Source organism: Chinchilla lanigera, unplaced genomic scaffold, assembly GCF_000276665.1.
Source record: "Chinchilla lanigera isolate Chin_1 unplaced genomic scaffold, ChiLan1.0 scaffold00108, whole genome shotgun sequence".
Lineage (NCBI taxonomy): Eukaryota > Metazoa > Chordata > Mammalia > Rodentia > Chinchillidae > Chinchilla > Chinchilla lanigera.
In genome coordinates, this window is record NW_004955509.1 from 558,186 (window position 1) to 577,752 (window position 19,567).

General features: G+C 41.0%; 1 protein-coding gene across 1 annotated transcript in view; it reads right to left on the minus strand.

The window, feature by feature from the left end:
- Map7d2 (MAP7 domain containing 2) overlaps nucleotides 1-10,405 on the minus strand; it is a gene marked incomplete in the record, with an annotated part of 121,538 nt that extends 111,133 nt beyond the window's left edge. The window contains 1 exon segment of the mRNA XM_013506304.1: nucleotides 10,062-10,405. Within this exon segment, the coding sequence (XP_013361758.1) occupies nucleotides 10,062-10,188 (127 nt within the window).
- Between the last annotated feature and the right edge of the window lie 9,162 nt (nucleotides 10,406-19,567).

Sequence of the window (19,567 nt, forward strand, 5' to 3'; positions counted from 1 at the left end):
AGAAACCCCAAAGCTGCAGAGGTCACCACAGAGAGCTATGACCTAGCCCTCTTCTCCTACCCCATGCATGAAGAGGCCATACATGCATGACTGTCCTATGCTGCCCAATGAGTCATGTATGTATCACAGGTGGTTCAGGCCAGCAGGAACATGCTAACCTAGTGTGGACCTTCAAAAACCCTCTCTCCATGGAACTAACAGCAGCAGATTATTTTCTCATTGATATATTTTAGATATATAATAGTTAATAATATTTAATTAACAGCTATTTATCTATTAATAACAATAGTTAATAATAGATATATAGCATTAAACTAAAGTCAAAATGGATCGAAGATCTAAATATTAAAACAGAAACCTGAGGGGGCTGGGGATTTAGCTCAGCGGCAAAGCGCCTGCCTGGCAAGCGCAAGGTCGTGAGTTCGGTTCCCGGTACCAGAGAAAAACCAAAAAAAAAAAAACAGAAATCTGAGAAGGGAAAGAAGGAGAAATTTTGTATGTGTGTATATACAGGATACTTAACATGGTTGTTCTTCTGTCTTCTATTTCTATGCTGAAAGAAACTGTGAATGAGTCTTTGGTTGACCAATATTGCATGTCTATATCTGTTTTCATGAGAAGCCACTTTGAAGATATCAATATGTAATACAACAACCATTGTTAATTCCCTACCACTTTGTTTGTAACTCTGTATTGTCTGTACCGTTCTTGTGATGTTGTAAAATGTTGTATGTCTGTTAATGTTGTCCTCCTTTTATTTTTAAAATAATAAAAAAAATTAAAACAGAAACCTAAATCTACTGGAAGAGAAAGTAGGTAGAAATCTTGAAGACATAGGAGTAAGCAGAGAATTCATCAAAAAAAACCAAACTGCACGGGAATTAGCTGGGCGTGGTGGTGCATGCCTGTAATCCCAGCACTCGAGAGGCTAAGGCAGGAGGATCGTTGCAAGTTCAAGACCAGCCTGGGCTACAAAGTGAGCTCAAGGCCAGCATGAACTGCATAGCGAGACCCTGTCTCAAAAAAGACCAAACAAACAAACAACAACAACAACAAAAAAACCAAACTGCACGGCAAGTACTTCAAAGAATCAACAACTAGGATCTCATCTTATTAAAAAGTTTTTGCACATCAAAAAAAATCATCAACAGAGTGAAAAGAAAACCCAAAGAGTAGGAAAAAATTATAGCCAGTTGTCCCTCAGACAAAGGACTTCTATTTAGAACATATAAAGAACTGAAAAGAGCCAGGCTGCCCAAATTCAAAGACCCAATGCAAAAATGGGCATCTGAGATGAATATACACTTCTCAGATGAAGAAATACAAACAGCAAAGAAATATATGAAAAAATGTTCAACATAATTGATCATTCACGAAATGCAAATTAAAACAATACTGAGATTTCATCTCACCCCAGAAAGAACAGCTATCATCAAAAAATCAACCAATAACAAATGCTGGAGGGGCTGTGGGGAAAATGAACCCTTCTCCATTGTTGGTGGGAATGCAGACTGATGCAACCACTGTGGAAATCAGTGTGGAGATTCTCAAAAAATTAGGGTAAGAGGTCCCATTTGACCCAGCTTTCCACTTCTGGGTATTTTCCCAGAAGAATTAAAAACATCATACCACAATGATATATGTGCACCCACGTTTATAGCAGCATAATTTGTAATAGCTAAATCTTGGAAACAACCCAAATGCCCATCAACTGAGGAATGGATAAAAAGATGAGATCTTTTTATACAATGGAGTAGTATTCAGCTATAAAGAAGGATAAACTCAAGGCTTTTAAAGTAAATGTTTGCAACTAGAGAGCATACTCATAAGTGAAATAAATCAGACTCTCATGTACAAACATTATATTGTCTCCCTAGTGTAAGAAGCTGAAAGAGTAAATAAGATCCAAAATGTACAATTAATGCTATGAAAGGGAAAGAAACTACTCAAAAGGAAAGAACAATTGGGATGGGGAAAGGAGAAAAGGAAGGGGAAAAAAAAATATATATATATATATGCAAGATAGCTAAGATAATTATACTACTAATTCCTATTAGTTTATTGAAAGAATGGTTTGTGCTTGTATTGTTTGATCAATTCTACATGCCTATATGTTGTAATCTGAGCAACTACTTTGAAGATAATATGCAATATAATAACCATTGTTAATTTCCTATTATTTTGAAATTCTATATCATTTTTTTCTCTTTAAAGTAAAAGAAAAAGATATATAACATTCATCATAGAGAATTTGTACCTGTACATGATATAGCTTGCTTTTTTTCCCCCTTCCCCTCCCTTGAACCCCTCTTCCCCTTACTTACAAAGCTTTGTTTCCACTTCTTTCTTTCTTTCTTTCTTTCTTTCTTTCTTTCTTTCTTTCTTTCTTTTTTTTTTTTGTATTTTTGAGACAAGGTCCTGTTGTGCAGTTCAGGCCGTACATGATCTCACGTTGTAGCCCAGGCTGGTCTCGAACTTGCAAGATCCTCCTGCCTCAGCCTCCCCAGTGCTGGGATTACAGGCGTGTGCCAACACACCCAGCCTTTGTTTCCATTTCTTTCCTTCTACTCTCTTTTTTTTCCTGTCCCTTCCTTTCCCCCTCCCTCCTGCCTTATTCCCCTTTTATTAAACTAGCATTTAAATTCTTACCTGGGGCAGCCTTGAGAAGGGTATTTTCACTACCCACTATGCACAGTGGGGTCATGGAAGTGGCCCACGGTTCTCTCAGTAAAGCTGAGCACATGGCTTGCCCTTCCTTGAAAGCGGCGAGTTTAAGAGAGCTGGCTTCATTCTACCATGGCAGTGTTCAATCATACATACTTGAAAACCATCCTCTTTATTTGTGCCTTCACTTCATGTTGGGTTGAAAATGAATCTAAGGAGAATTCCAGAGGAGCAGTAGAACCCACTCTGGCCCTCTCAAGGCTGATGTCCAGAGGTGTGTGTGTGTGTGTGTGTGTGTGTGTGTGTGTGTGTGGTAGTATACAACTGTAGATTGCTGTGGAAGGTTACATTCAGGTTCTAAGTGTTTTACGGGCCCTGAGGAGTAAGGTGGCATGGGAAATGAAAAGGCAAGTCCTAAGGGCAAAAGCAATTGTTGGACCTGAAGGGTGAGGTGGTGCAGAAGGATCATTTCTAAACCTCTGGTGAATGAAAACCCACCCATGACCTTCTAGGTGACCACAACATGTGTATGCACAAAAGGCTGAGGACTGCCAGGGAAGATGCCTGGGGGCTTTATAGAGACAGAGTAGATCAGTGGATAGGAGATGAGGAAAAATGAGGAATGATGACTAATTGGAACAGGATTTCTTTGGAGAGTGATGAAAATGTTCTAAAATGTACCGTGCTAATGGCCACACCACCCTGTGAGTGCACTAAAAACCTCTGAAGCAAGCATTTGGAGTGGGTGAAATATATATGAATTTTACCTCGATAAAGCTTTTATTACAGAAATAAGGGAAGGGTAAAAATGAAGAGGCAGATGTAACAAAGGAGCAAGGTAGGTTCCAAAGGGTTGTCTGGGTGCTACAAGGCACCAGGCTGCTTGGTATTGAGAAGAAAGGGATGTATTTTCAGATAGTGAATGAACCCAGCACTAACTAGAAGCTATGAACTATGGGGACAGACCCTGCCATCCCAAGGAATCTCAGGCATTTGGCATGACTGTTGTTCTCTCATTTTGTACATGTGTACCTCACTCATATCTGTTTTTCATTTGCTTAAGTCACAACCTTAACTCTGCTAATCAGAAGGCTCTTTTAAAGGAGAAAAGTTCTTAGGCAAGACGTAAACAAATGCTTCCCAACAGAAAAGCAGATCAGGGCTTGTATTTAGACTGATCTCAGAGGTAGATGCTGGGGAAATCCAGAAGCCTAATCTGCTCCAGAGCCTCACATGATGAGATGGTGAATTCCATATGCCAAGGGAATGTGAGGCATGCCTCAGATGTGAGGCAGAGAGTGAGCCATTCTCTCCCCCTGGGCCACAATACCCCAATCACCTCTTCTTTCTTCTGGCACAATTGTTTTCCAAAGAGGCTGGAGGGCAAAGCCAGAGAAAGTTTTCAAGTTTAAATCTAACTCAAGGAGGCTGGAGATTTAGCTCAGGGGCACAGTGCCTGCCTGGCAAGTGCAAGGTCGTGAGTTCGATTCCGGGTACCGGGAAAAAAACAACAACAAAAATAAAATAAAATAAAATAAATCTAACTCAAGCCAGGCATGGTAGTATGCCTGTCATCCCAGCACTGAGAAGCTGAGGCAGGAGGATCCCTGTGAGTTCACGACCAGCTTGGGCTACAGAGTGACTTCAAGGTCAGCCTGGAATATACATAGTGAGACCCCACCTAAAAAAAAACGAAAACAAAAATACCCTAACTCAGCACACAAATGGTTGCCCCAAACCAGGCAATAACATCCTATCAGCTGGCACTATATCTCATCAAATCCTCCCCTCAAAGCCCACTAGGACATTTCCCAACATCTCCCAGAAATGCATCCCTGTATTTCACCTACCCAAATCAACCCTGTGAATTCTTCTGCTTTGTTAAAGCAATCAATGTTATTATGTCAGAAGATGAGATACTTAAAAAAAACTGCAGAAGGTGGACTACCTGTAAAAGAAGAAGAAAGGTGAGAAACAGAAATGATACAGTGGAGGATACAGCTCAGTAGAACACATGTTTAGCCTGCACAAGGCTTTGGTTTCAATCCCCAGCAAAATTCTACACACCCTCCAAAAAACAGAAATGACAGTGTTTGGGCTCAGACATACCACCTCAAAATATGAATGTAGAGGAATAGAATATGGCACTCCAAAATAGACTTTTGTGGCACATTTTGGGCTCCTTATTCTAAGAGACAGAAAAGTAGCTCTTTTAAGATGTTTTGTAGAAGCTGACATCTATGATGGAAATTTACACTAATACACATCTGCAGCAGGAAGTGGGCTGGCTGCTCCAGACAACTTTTATTACCTGAGAGACTTATCCACACAAGAAGCCAACCTCTATTCATCATATATTTGATCCCCTTACCTTCCCGCAACTCGTGTCCCTGCCACCACTCAGAAGCTTCAAGCCCCTATTTCTTTGTGTAGCTCAAGATGCTAAATATGCTTCAATCACCTGGCCCTTCCTCAAGTCTCACATTTCCTGGGACTCTTATTAGTGCACATACAATTAGGTACATTTTCTCTCCCATTAAGCTGTTTCACAGCCAAAGATCCTAGGAGATGAGGGAAGCCATTTTTCCTACAAAACAAACTTTTGATGGTCAGAAAGTCTTTAAGGAGTTTGCCCTGAAAGTCCTGCTAAGTCCTATACTGCCATCACTAAACAAAGCTAGAAGCCCCAAACCAAGAACAACTTTGTGCCATTACTTTCTGACCCAGTGGTTCTTTCCACTGCCAAAAGAATGCTAGAGCTTTGTATGCCCAAACTCAACCTCCTTCAGTCCAAGCAGTTTAGGATTAGTGTTCAAGAATGATTTTAAACTCAACTCTCAGGACTAGGGTTGTAGCTCAGCGATAGAGTGCTTTCCTAGCATATGTGGGGCTCTGGGTTTAATCCCTAGTACTGTAAGGGAATAAATAAATGCAATTTTAAAAAAGGATAAAGAAGCTGGGCGTGGTGGCGCACGCCTGTAATCCTAGTACTCGGGAGGCTGAGGCAGGAGGATCACTGTGAGTTCGAGACCAGCCTGGGCTACAAAGTGAGCTCAAGGCCAGTTGAACTGCATAGTGAGACCCTGTCTCAAAAAGACAAAAAAAAAAAAAAAAAAAGGACAAAGAACTGGTTTTTTGGCAACCAAAGTTTCAATCTTTGCTATTCAGCTCCACCCTACTTTGAATTCCTGGGGGAGATTCCTTGAACTTCTAGTTTATACCCATATATAATCTTGCTCTAGGTCAGAGGATGAAAGAATGCGGGTGGAAAGACATCAAGGAATCCCATCTTTCTTTTTTCTTTAAGGAATTCCATCTTTCTTCAAAACAATTACTTCCTTACGAAAGAATCACAGAAAAGTTCTGAAATGTCCTAAATTTAATCATGAAGGGCCAGGGGAAAGAGGGAAAGATGGAAAGATGGAAGTCAATTAAAACACTATTTTACATTCTTAAATCTATGCTGAAACTTTAACTCAATTTTTGTCATCATATCCTGTTTGCCGTCCTAACCAGTGCCAGAGGCAATGGTTGCTTCTCCTTGTGCTCAGCTATCTCAAAGCCTCTGGCAACATGTTTATCAAGAGTTAATATAGCCTGGGGATATAGCTCAGTGGTGCAGCACCTGCCTGGCAAGGGTGAGGTCCTGAGTTCGATTCCTGATACCAAAGAAAAAAATCAATGTAGATTTAATGAAAATAATTTGAACCTCCCTTCCTCAAATTTCCATTATAAAATAGTCTGGTTTTTAGATCCAGTGGGCATTTTTTCAACTGCCAGGAGCAATGGGCAAATGAATTCAACTCAGTAAAATAATATTTACCTGCAGAATACACCGGAAAGTTCAACAGACCTCAGGAAGCATGCTTTGTAGTTCCATTACCTCAAACTTCTCCACTGACATATTTCTTTAATCCAACTCATATGAGTGTTTACTGAGCACTCAACCAAGCGTAACTGCTCCCAGTCTAATGCAACTGGCAAGCACTAGTTACAGATGTACCCTGCCCAAAAACTCTGAGGAAGGGTAGGATGACTATGCAGCTACCCTCTGTAGCAGGTGGCACTGTGGCAGACCTAAAACCCTGACCCAGGCTTTGCCCTCAGGCTAACTATCTGATAAGCCCATGGTTAATAATGACTAACCAGCTCAAGTACTTCCCATGTGACAGGCACTGCTTTAGAGGTACTGACCGTTTCATCCTCAAAATAGCGCTCCATCTCCCAGTGTTACTCTTCAGCCCATTTTAAAGGTGAGAAAACTGAAACTCAAAGATGTCAAGTAGCTTCCCAAAGTGACACAGAAGGAAGGATACAGCTGACATTCACACCCAGGCAGTCTGGATTTCAATCTATTCCTTTATTAGCACCATACCCACCAGCACAGAGTCCTGCATACTGCAGCGCTCAATGAACAGGTGTTCATTGAGGAATTAGAAAGTTAATGTAAGTAACACAAGCAGAAAAACAGTGTTTTGCTAGAGGTACTACAGGTGCACACAGGAGAAAGAACTGTACATTATTTCTAACTGAAAGGGTCCAGAGGAAGTGAATCTCTGAAAGGAAAAGGGGAAAGGGGGGCATTCAGGCCTAGAGCAGCAAAGGACCTATGTGACAATGATACAGTCTGACATGACAATTGAGATCTGGGGATCATATCTGCTGGCTAAAAGCATTTAAGCAGATAGAAACAATAGGTACTTACTCCTCATTTGTTACACTGTGCACTTAACACAAGCACTAAAAAGAACAGTACATTTGATAATTTCTATCCTGGAGGTAAGCAAAAATAAAAGCAACATCACTGGTGAGTAATGGGAACAAACAGGGGGGATCAATATGGCCAGAGAAAACAACTAGAAGTATTCCTTTGCTACTTCCTATAACATCTCTCAGGAAAACCACTCATCCATTTGTATCCCCCTGCTATGCTAAAATGAGAGCACCTAAACATCTCAGGCCTTTTGCAGCTCCCACAGCAATCACCGCAAGCTGAGGAACAGCTGATCCTCTAGAAATGCAGGATAACTCTTATTTGGAATGGGTCCCACATGATAAGACCTTGGGCAACCCAAAATTATCAGTATCGAGAATAGATCATAATAAAATCTTCAGAACCAACATTTTTCTGAGGTTGACACTTTCTAAGTACTTAGCCTCACCAACCCCAAAAGAACAAATGACGATACCACCTGGCACCTAAATTGAGCATTTCAATTTACCATATCGACCTTAATGTACATAGAAGTTTTAACACTTTAAACTTTCACACTATTTGGGGGGGAGGCTGAAGCAGGAAAATCACAAGTTTGAGTTCAGCCTGGATAATTTAGCAACTTAGTGAGACCCTTCCTGAAAATAAAAAATAAAAAATAAGAGCTGGGTATGTAACTCAATATGAACGCCTTGGATTCAAGCTCTAGCACTGCAAAACAACAATAACTTCACATAACATGTCTTTTCATTATTTCCAACTTTTTCTTTTTTGAGGTACCAGGGCCTTCACACTGAGCTATATCCCCCGCCCTTTTATTTATTTTTAAAATTTTGAAACAGGGTCTCACTAAGTTGCCCAGAATGAGCTCAGACTTGCAATCCTTCCTGCCCAAGCCTCCCAGAATGTTGGGATTACATGTGTGTACCAACATGTCTAGTTTATTTCCAATTTCAAATGAAGGAAAAGAGCTTTAAAATAATCTTAATTTCAGCAGGGTGCATGAAATGATTCTACGCTAGAATTTCTAAACACAATTTATTAAGGACCTCCCCACCCCTTAGCTGTGTATGGATAGTGCACGGCTGTAATTCCAGCTACCCAGAAGGGATAAGGTAGGATTCTGAGTTTGAGGTCAGCCTGGACAACACAGTGAGACTCTCACCTGTCAAGCAAACAAACAAACAAACAACAACAAAGACAGAAAGAAACAAAGAAGTCTCCCTTTATTTAAGTTCCTTCAAATAAATTAAAATCCCCAGATAACTGAAGGGCCAACCATAAAGCCCCATGTGAAACTGATTAGTACAACAAAACATCTAAATAACCTATTATTCAAATTCTCAACCAAATAAACAAACTCAAATAACTTCCCCTTTTCAATGTTTTACTTTACGGGGTTCCCTCTGCCAGGGAGGACAAGGTCTGGTGGGTGGTTTCTGGGTTCTTCCCTACTAGGTGCAGCTTGAGTTTCTCAAGCAAAAAGTTTGAATGCAGAAACACAGGTTTAAAAGGTATTTAAGTATATCACTATCCTGTGATTATTTATTAAGTTTTGCCTTTAATGAAAATGATAAAATCACAAACTGAAAATGATTTAAGCCATCCGCTGACGCAACGGAAGGCCCAATCAGAAACTACTGCCCCTTACTCCAATGAAAAGCATGTTGTAAGTGACTAAAATATTTCGCTTCTTTCTTTTCTTGATACACCTTCTATAAAACACTCATATCTTTCCTATGTGATAATTCAACAAATCGTACAAAGATTTTGCGCTTTTCGTGTGCTTGCTAGACTGCAGTTAAAAAAATTTTAAAAATAATTCCTAATAAAACAAATAAAAGGTGTTGCCAGTAAAAATAGCACGAAACTGGTTTCCAAGTTGCTTACACCCCCGCACTACCTGCAACCACTTTACAGAACGTAAGCACCAGAAGACTCCAGACGTGCTTATCACATTCTGCTGAGTGCCCTCACAAGCCCCCGCTGCGGTGGCCAGTGTGGGGCCAGCTCCCCATGGCTCTCCGCAGCAGCAGCCTCATTCGCTGAGCTCTTACGGGAAGGGGCCTCCACCTGGGCAGCTTAGTACCCTAGACCTCAGGGAGCGCACTGGGCGGCGGGGGACACCCGGACCCGGCCGCTCGCTCCGTCTCTGCCGCGGTGTGGCCCGCCGGTTTCGTCCTCCAGGGACGCCAAGAAGCGCAAAGCTGGGCCACTTTCGGCGTGGGCTGCAGCTCCCGCTGGTGCGCGTTTGCCGGGACCACAGACGGCGGCTGAGCAGGCCAAGGCGAACGTGGGAGACCGCCTGGGCCACCTCAGTGTCCGCCCCGCTGGCTCCTTCTCGAGGACAGGGGCTAGCATCCCAGAATCCCTTCGGACATCAAACGTAGGCCCCGCTACCTCCATCCCAAACACACCTCCTGCCCTCCCACAGCCACCCTGAGGTATCCGTTCGCAAGGGCCAGACCGGGAGGGGTCCGAGCCGCCGGCAGAGAGAGGAGCGCAACCTTCGAAGGATCCCGCGCCCCAATAAACCCAGACCCGGCAAGCGCGGGTCATGCCCTGCGCCGCGCCCGCACCCTCACTGCATAACGAAGGCCTTTCGCGGCCGCCCCCCCTGCCCCGCCCCCTCCCCCGGGGGTCCGAAAAACCGGCTCCCGCCGGGTTACTCCCAGGGCCCTACCCGAGCGACGGTGGTTCGGTGGCGACGTCCGCACCGCGCCCGGCTCAGCTATCTTCGCCGGGAGCTGAACGCCTCTCGAAGCCCCTTCAGCCCGAGCGCCGGACCCGAAACTGCCGCGGCGCTCCATCGGGATGTGCCGGCCGCACAGGCGCACTGCCCAGCCCGCCGCGCCGCACCAGACTCGCGCACGCCCGCATGCGCACGCGTTCTAACACCACGCGCGCAGCTCTCACACTGGCGCTCAACGCCGCACCAGACCCTCGCGCACCCGCATGCGCATCAGTTCTCACAGAACGCGCGCGCGCGCACGCGCGCAGGGTACCCACGTGCTCTGGGCCCAACGGTTCTCACGCAGCGTGCGAATAGCGTGCACGTGCAATATGGCCAACAGTCTTCCTGCGGGACAAAGTGGGTCCTTACTGCTCACCGTACGCAGTGCATGCGCACATTAGACCTGCGCACAGAGGGTGCGTAGTTGTTTGAACAGTGCTTACCCGCAGCATGCACACGCAACGTGCACACCCGGAACATGTATAGGTTGCAGTTACAGCAGCCGCACACATCTTCACTGTGTAAACAGTGCACACACACTGTACACACACATGTTCACCCAGAACGAACACATACTTACATAGTTCGCGCAGGTTTACACGCACGGGGCGTCTGCATACAAAGTGCTGCAGCTCTGGGTACCGTTCGGGGTACGCGTTCCTCAGGCTAGTGCCGCGTGTATGGGCACGGTAGGGAGGAGAGGAACCTCCACACACACACATCCTTTTACCCCTGCCATGAAATTCATTTTTTTCAGACACATACTGAAGGAGCTGGAGGCGTAGTTCTGCGGCGCTTTCCTAGCTTGTGTGAGGCCTCCGGTTGGATCTCCAGCACCACAAAATAACAACCAATCATACCGAAGAAGACATCTTTGTCTGGCCCCAAGCCTCTAGGTGTTTACAGTCCGCCAAGTGATAACCCTATGCTGTACGTTGGATGATTTATTTTGTTTTGACTACTACGTACTGAGCTCAGGGCCTTCACACTGACACGGTGAGCTATAACCCTAGCCATTTTTATGTTTTTGTTTTGAGACAGGGTCTCCCTAAGCTGGCCAGACTAGTCTTTTTTTTCTTTTTCCCTTTGAGACCGTCTCTTCATGCAGTTCAAACCAGCATTGAACTACGTTGCCCAGGATGGCCTCATACTCCCGGCAATGCTGCAAACGTGCCCCACTGCGCCCTGGGCTTGAACTTTCAATCCTCCTGCCTCAGCCTCCCAGAGTGCTACTATTCTGGAGGATTTTAGTCCCATCTCGGGAGAGAAAGGAAATACATGATTAAGAATATTGTGGTAGGGGCTGGGGATTTAGCTCAGCGGCAAAGCGCCTGCCTGGCAAGCGCAAGGTCGTGAGTTCGGTTCCCGGTACTGGAGAAAAACCAAAAAAAAAAAAATAATATTGTGGTGTTTTTTTTTTTTTTTTTTTTTTTTTGGTCTTTTTTAGACAGGGCCTCGCTATGCAGTTCAGGCTGGTCTTGAACTCACTTTGTAACCCAGGCTGGTCTCGAACTCACGATCCTCCTGCCTCAGCCTCCCGTGAGCTGAGATTACAGGCATGCGCCAACCATGCCCAGTTGTCTGTTTTATGTCTGTGTGTATGTTAATGTGTTCGTTCTTTTATCTTTAAAATTAAAAAAAAAAAAAAGAATTTGAAGCCAGGTGTGGTGATACAGGCCTATAATCCTAGGTACTAGAAAGGCTGAGGCAGGAGGATCACAATTTTGAGCCCAGGCTGGGCAATGTAAGAATTTCGAAATATCCTGTCTCAAAATTTAAAAAAAAAAGTTTTAAAAGGGTTTGGGATGCAGCTCATCAACAAGGCTCTGCGTTCAGTCCCGGGTACTGTTAAAATAAATAAATAAAAAAATAAATAAAACGGGTTGGGAATGTAGCTCAGTGGTAGAGCACTCCTGGGTTAGATCCCCTTGTACCACCTCTCCCAAACACATGAAGTTGAATAATGAGTGCAAATTTCTTTGGGGGATGATGGAAATGTTCTAGAATTAGAGTAAAATTACATAACTGTAGGTATACTAAAACCCAATGAATTGTATATGTTAAACAGGTGAATTTTATGGTGTGTAAATTATATCTCAATTTAAAAGAAAAATGGAGCTGAAGCCCTCAGGAATTGGCATCTGGGACTCTTGGAAGAAAGCTTATCCTTCTGTGGGACAAAAATGTTTGTGATGAACGTGTTCCCAACACACCCAAAGGTGTGCCTGGAGTAGGATGCAAGTGTGCTGAGCAAGCCAGAGGGAATTAAGAGACACAAATGAGCAGGGAAGCAAGCAAGTCAGGGCCAGTACCTGGAACTGTATGGAAGCCTAGTAGGATCAAGTAAAGTTAATAAGAACATGGGGACTATTATAATTTTTGTTTTAAAATTTTATTAGTGTACGCTTGACATACATAAATTACTATAATTTCTTGATCATTTGGAGCCTTTTACCTCCCCTTCGAATCATCCTCCCCTCCCTCTTTCCTCTGATCCTCTTTCTCTTCCCCAAAGTCTGCCTCCATTTCCTACCATCTTCTTTACTCTTTATCTTTTTGGATTTTCCATGTAAGAGGAACCATACAATACTTAACTGTGGATGATTCATTTCACTTAACATGATGGTCTCAAAATCCACCGATTTTCCTAGAAATGACTTCATTCTTCTTTATGGCTAAATAACATTACACTGCATATACATACCACATTTTCTTTATCCTTTTATCTGTTCATGGGCATCTAGGCTGTTTCCAGAGCTTGGTGATTGTGCTGTTACAAACATGGGTACACACATATCACTGTAGTATGATGTCTTTAACTCTTTTGGGAATATACTCAGGGGAAGTGTAGTTGGGTCAAATGGAATCAACCTTCAGTTAGCCTAACCAAGGAGGTGAAAAAGCTCTATAGCCAAAACTATAAAACTCAGAAAAGACTGAAGTGGGCAAATAGAAAATGGAAAGACCTCTCCTAATCCCAGATAGGTAGACTTATCATTAAAATGGCCATATCATCTAAAGCAGTATTTAGATTTAATGTAGTACCTATTAAAATACCAACATTCTTCACAGGACTGGAAAAAACAATCCTAAAATTTATATGGAACCAAAAGAAACTTAGAATAGCCAATGCAATACTGAGCAAAAAGAGCAAAGGGGGAGTGGCATCACAATTTGGGACTTCAAATTATATTATGAAGCTATAGTAACAAAAACAGCATGATACTGGCACAAAAGTAGACAAATGGAATGAACAGAAGACACAGAAACAACCTTATGTGCCTTCAGCCATCTGAGCTTTGACCAACGGGCCAAAAAACATACATTGAAGAAGATAGCCTAAGAAATGGAATTACACCAAATCAAACAGCTTCTGGACAGCAAAACAAACAGTCAAGAAAGAACCTACAGAATGGTGTGAGGAAGGGACTCAAATTCCCTATCTCAGCACCATCTTTTAATCTATCTTTCCCTCAATGGTTTCTAAAGCCATTCTGTCATTTATCAAATTCGTATGTACAAAGAACTCATTGCTTCTGAGCTAATCTTGCTGGTTTCTGCCATTTTTTTATGATGACTTATGGTATAACTTAACTATCTGGAGTTCCCTCTTTGCATTTTGTGTGTGTCTGGTGCTAATGATCGATCTCAGGGCCTGGTGCATGCGAAGTACATGTTCTGCCAGTGAGCTCCATTCTCAGCCCTGTGCACATTTTAAAAATGACTGCTATATTAGTAATCCCCATATTAATCTATTTGGTTTTCTAATCACCCATCCTCAAATTCTGTTGTAATATTAATTGAAATTATATTAAACTCAGATTTGAGAATACCTTCTTAACAACACTATGTGAGAGCATCCAAGAATACAACCTACTTTTTTCTAAATGGCATTCAATACTTTCCTGGCTTTCCCCCATTTGTTTCCTAGAAACCTACAGTTGAGTATCTTAAAATCTACTTGTTTTGTGCTACACTGGCAGAATTGAGTAGTTATAACAGAGACCATATGACCGGCAAAGCCTAAAACAGTTACTCTCTGGTCCTTTACAGAAAGCCTCTAACTCCTACTTTATACGTAAGAACTAAGAATCCAAATCTATCTATCTAAAATGGTGGTAATTTCAGTTCCAAAATTCTAATTTTCCTTAGAAGTACAAATGTATCATTGGCCAAAAAAAGTCAATTTTTCCTTCAAGTGATAAGCCCACTTGTGAGCTAGTTCTACCACTAATGATTATGTATGTTTTCCACAACTTTATTGGTGCATATGGTAGATATTAATGCACATTGGTTACACAGGTTGATGATTTTCCTTTCGGCACATTCATACACACATAACAACATACTCTGACCATTTCCACCCCCCATCATCCGCTTGGCCCATCCTCCCTCTGGTTTCACATTCAGGGGAGGGCTTTCAATGAATAGGACTATACATAAATTTAAAACTGCAGATATTAATAGTAAGCCCAATGCTTCATGTACTTTAATGAGAAGTGACCAAAAAACCCACATTTGAGATGGCATTCAAATTTTTGCAAATCTCTTTGGCTTAACAGAAGATGGTCTCCTATCTACTTTTGTATTCAATGTGCTGCAATATGGTGTTTTGACCAAAGCATTATGAAGAACGGCCTCAAGCACAGGGTTCAGAGCTTCAGAATACCCAAACATAGAGGGTGGCTCCTATGGGAATGGTAGTTGTGTGTCCCTTCCCCATTTCTCTCTTGATCTGGGCATTGATCAGTACCCTTCATCATATCCTTTGTACTGGTAGTAAAGAGTACATGTATCCCCCTGAGTTCTGTGAGCTGCCCTAGCAAATTAATCAGTCCTACGAAGGGGTTGTGAAAACCTTGAAGCTGGTAGGTCAGAAGCACAGGTAAACAACTTGGAGCTGGTGATCAACATCTGAGGTATGGTACGGGTTACAGCCTTGGAGACTGTGAGCTATCTTCAGCTAGTGTCAGAACTAAATTATAGGGCATTCAGCTAGTGTCTGCCTCCTGCAAAAATGACTGCTTGCTTGTTATGTGGGGAAGAAATCTAATTATGTGGTCACAGAAATCTGTGTTGATTGAGAGTATAGAAAAACTGAGTTTAACTTTTTCCTCAATATTCCCACATTTATTAAATTCAGAAAATTCCAGGGTTCGGGACATAGCTCAGTGGTAGAACACCTGCCTACCATGTGCAAGGCCCTGGTTCAAAAGATGTTTAAAATCATAAATATGAGCCCGGTGTGGTGGTGTACATATGGAATTCCAGCAATTGAGAGGCTGAGGCAGGAGGATCATCGTGAGTTTGAGGCCAGCCTAGGATACATAGTGAGTTTAAGGCCACCCTTAACAACACAGCGAGACCTTGTCTCAAAAAACACACACAAAATCATAAATATGTAACATGTAATGAACTTTATAATCTGCAAAATACAAATAATTCTGTATCTGACAATAACGAACAATGTGAGCTGACTCAGTTTTTGGCCCTACTTTTTGATCTACCATTATCAAGTTGTGAACTAAACAAGACCTGATTGGAACAGTAAAGACTGACTGACTGACTGACTATCTACCTATCTACGTACCTTGTGCTTGCCAGGCAGGTGCTGCGTCACTGAGCTACATCCTCAGCCCAAGACTAGCCTTTTAAAAGTGGGCAAGTTGGCCAAAAATATATTTACTTCACTTATAGGTCTTTGCATAGTACAAAAGCAGCTCCGTTGAATGTGATTTTGGCAATCTGAGATTATTCTGGACTGTTGAGTTACCATTATAGAACATGTCTTCAGCACAGGTTTTCAACAAATTTTTTTGCTAGTAAATGCAACCCCATATTGGGGATGTGATTAAATAGATTCATTCAGTTCAAAGAGTCAAAAACAAAGATAAAAAAAGTGAAAAACATATCTTTTCTTAATTTTTTTAAAACAATCAATTTTCGGGAAATCACCATGGAAGTTTAGTTAAAATGTTATGCAGTTTGAAAAGAATCAATTGCATACATTGTTCAAAGCTGATTTATATTTTATTTTCTAATTGCAGTAGTTTGCATGATTTTTTTACAGTATTACACATGGTGAGAAAAGAAACCTCTAAACCAGTCACTACTAATTAATTATCATGAACCTGTAGTAAAATGGTTCATTAAAACTTAAAAATGAAATATATCCATAGCCATCAATACTAGTACCTATAAACTTTCTATAAAGAAATATAGAGCAGCTGGTATTCTATAAAATATCTTCAAGCAACTTTGTGACTTCTTAGTCTTATCCTAAATTTTTAAATAAGGTTGGAAGCAATTATTTGTGTCCACATGAATATACAAATATATATTCTACATGTTCCTTCTATGATAGGAATCAAGACTGCAAGCAAAGATCTGGTAAATAGACAGTACAGAAGACATGCATTTTCTTACACAGTCCTCCACATCCAAGTGAAAAAGAGGCAGACACTGTTCTGAGTGCATCACATACACAAACATTTACATTATTAATCCTCCCAACAATTCTGTGAGGCAGGTACCGTTCTAATCATCCCCATCTTATAGGTCTGGAGCCTGAATCTGAGACAAGCTGGAGAAAGCACTTGTAGTTATCCGCAGTGGAGGGCAGGGTGGGGTTGTGGTACAGGACACTGGACCCCAAGGGCCTCTGCTGTTCCCCTTCTAGCACACTGCCTCAAGAGTACTGGGGGTGGGGACAAAGTCCAATATACTCTCCAAATCACTCAGTTCATTTTATACCTGAGAGTCTAGTGCTTTTTCACACCTACACTAAGACTTAATTTAGAAGCTGTTCTTTCCTGAATACGAAAGAAAAAAAGCAAGGAGAAAAAGCTCAGTGGCTGCACTCTGAGAGGCTAAGGCAGGACTGCAAGTTTGAGCCTAGCTCGGGCAACTTAGTGAGATCCCATCTCAAAATTTAAATAAAAAGGGGGGACTGGTTTAAGGTAAAGGAAAGACAGCAAGTAGTCCACGATTTGGGGTATTCCTAACTATATAAATGAAACTTAACCCTTACTGAGCAGTATAAACATCTTAAACCAATATAAATCCTTTTAATTGTTTATGACAGTCAGGTAACACAAAGAACCTCATTTTCTTTCTGATACTTTTATCTGTCAGGCCACAGTCAATACTGGATGTTGTTACATCTATACACAATACAAATCAAGTAGAAATCTACCTAAGTATTTTACTCAAAACATGCTTTTATCTATTTGATTACTCAAGAGTTTCACTGAAGTCAACACTGACAGTTTATACCTACTAAAGATGTTATTCAACATCATAGTGTAATATTTATGTAAGAAATGAGATTAAGTTAACTTACAAGTCACACAATTTTTAAGCAGCTATTTATAGCCATGATTCCATAGATATGATGAGTAAACCAATGGCTATTCTTCAATAAAATATAAAAATTTTCATCATGCATAGTTTATAGGCTTCTTAAGAAGTCCCTTTAAAAGCTGGATATTCAAGGAAGATTCAACAGTCAAGTAAATTTTGGCAAGTCTTTTTAAACAAATTCTTAGTTTGGTTTTTTAGCCACTTTAGTAACACAACATCATATATTCTAACTGGAAATAGAATACACTGTATTAAAAATGTAACCTTATCAAACCGATTAGTAGTAATTATTATACCTTCTTAGTAGTAAGAAGTATTATTCTTAGGTGTAAAATATTTCATTTTCTGAGTATTGCTTATAGCACTCTATTATGGGAGTCAAAAAAACCCCAAAACAATAAAAATATAAAAATAGCTGGGCGTGGTGGCTCATGCCTGTAATCTCAGCACTTGGGAGGCTGAGGCAGGAGGATCTTTGCAAGTTGTAGACCAGCCTGGGCTACAAAGTGAGCTCAAGGCCAGCTTGAACTGCATAGTGAGACCCTGTCTCAAAAAGACAAAAGAAAAAACAAAAAACCCCCAATGAAACAAAAAAATAACAACAAAAAAAAAATCAGACAAGCAAACAAAACAAAAACAGGTTTTCTTGTGGACCACTTCCATTCCTTACATGAAACATAATCAAATCAGTGAAACTATACAATTTCCACATCAAATACAAATTAGCCAAAGAATTTCTCAAAGTAGCACTGTGTATGAGCTACAACTGTACCTCAGCTATTTTAATCATTAGGAGTCTAGATTTTCCAGGTTGTAAACAGCACTAGATTGGGCTGTTATTACCAACACATGAAAAAATATACCACCAGCAGGTACATGAATTGGGGTCATAGTAATTTTTAAAAACTCTTAAACCGTGTTTGCTAGAGGCGATAAATAGAAAAACATTTCTGAGTTGGACTATCTCAAAACTGCATCACATCACATATGCAGAGTTCAAACATTCTTTGTAAAATCGTATGTAAGGATCTACACACACTGTAAATTTAGCGAAACACTTTTAGGTATACAAGCATAAATACCCCAGGTTTCGGTTACTGAGGAAGACAACTGCCAAGTACATACTTCAAGGATGGTTTCTTCTGAGTTATTAAAAACCAGCCCTTGGTCTTAGCTGCATTCCACCTAGGTAAATGCACAGAAATTCCATAGAATAAGAAACAGGAACCACAAAGATACGCTGTCATAATGTTTATAGTATCTCATATTTCAACTTCAGAGTTTGCATACTTAGGAAAGAAAATTAGTTAAAGTGGGACTTTAAAAGAGCTTATTTATTCTGTTGTGTGTTACTTTTCCATCACTGAAAAGTTCTCTGGAGACCAACATAGTAAAATTTCCACAAGCTACATGATCGATTTGCTTTAAAATGACATGACTGCAATGTACCTAGTGAGGTTTGACTAGCCTAGCCCTAATTTCATTTTATTAGAAAAGCTGATAAACTAAATAAGGAAGGGTAAACCTGAAGTCCCAATACAAGCAAAAACAAACTTACCAACCAAAATTGCCCACATACTATAATCTTATTACAAAGTGAGGATATAATATACTCTGCAGCATGATTATTTTATTGTATTTCTCACAGTTGCTTTCTCTTCCACCAGAAATTAGAGAGCATCTTTTTTTCTTCCCAGTATTGTATTGAGGGTTGAATCTAGGGATTTTTCAGAGAGCTACACCCCAGTACTTAGTTAAATGCTTATAAAGCATTCACAATTGCAACTATATGCATGACTTCTGAAAATAACATTTTTAAACAAATCTTTCTATTCTGCAAAAATAGCCTACATACATGATCAAAACAATGATCAAAACAATCTTTTCTTGTTTGGGAAATTTTCTATGCACAGTAATTTAAAAAAAAAAAAAAACCACCTCAACAATTACATCAACATTTCCACTGTTACGTGGGTGCCACCTAGTGTTTCATTTCTGTAACTAACCTTACAAATTTAAAACTGGTATTAAAAACCCAGGTTCTAAAACTTCATTTGGGAAATGCTTCCCCCAGCCCATGTTTGTGATGGCAA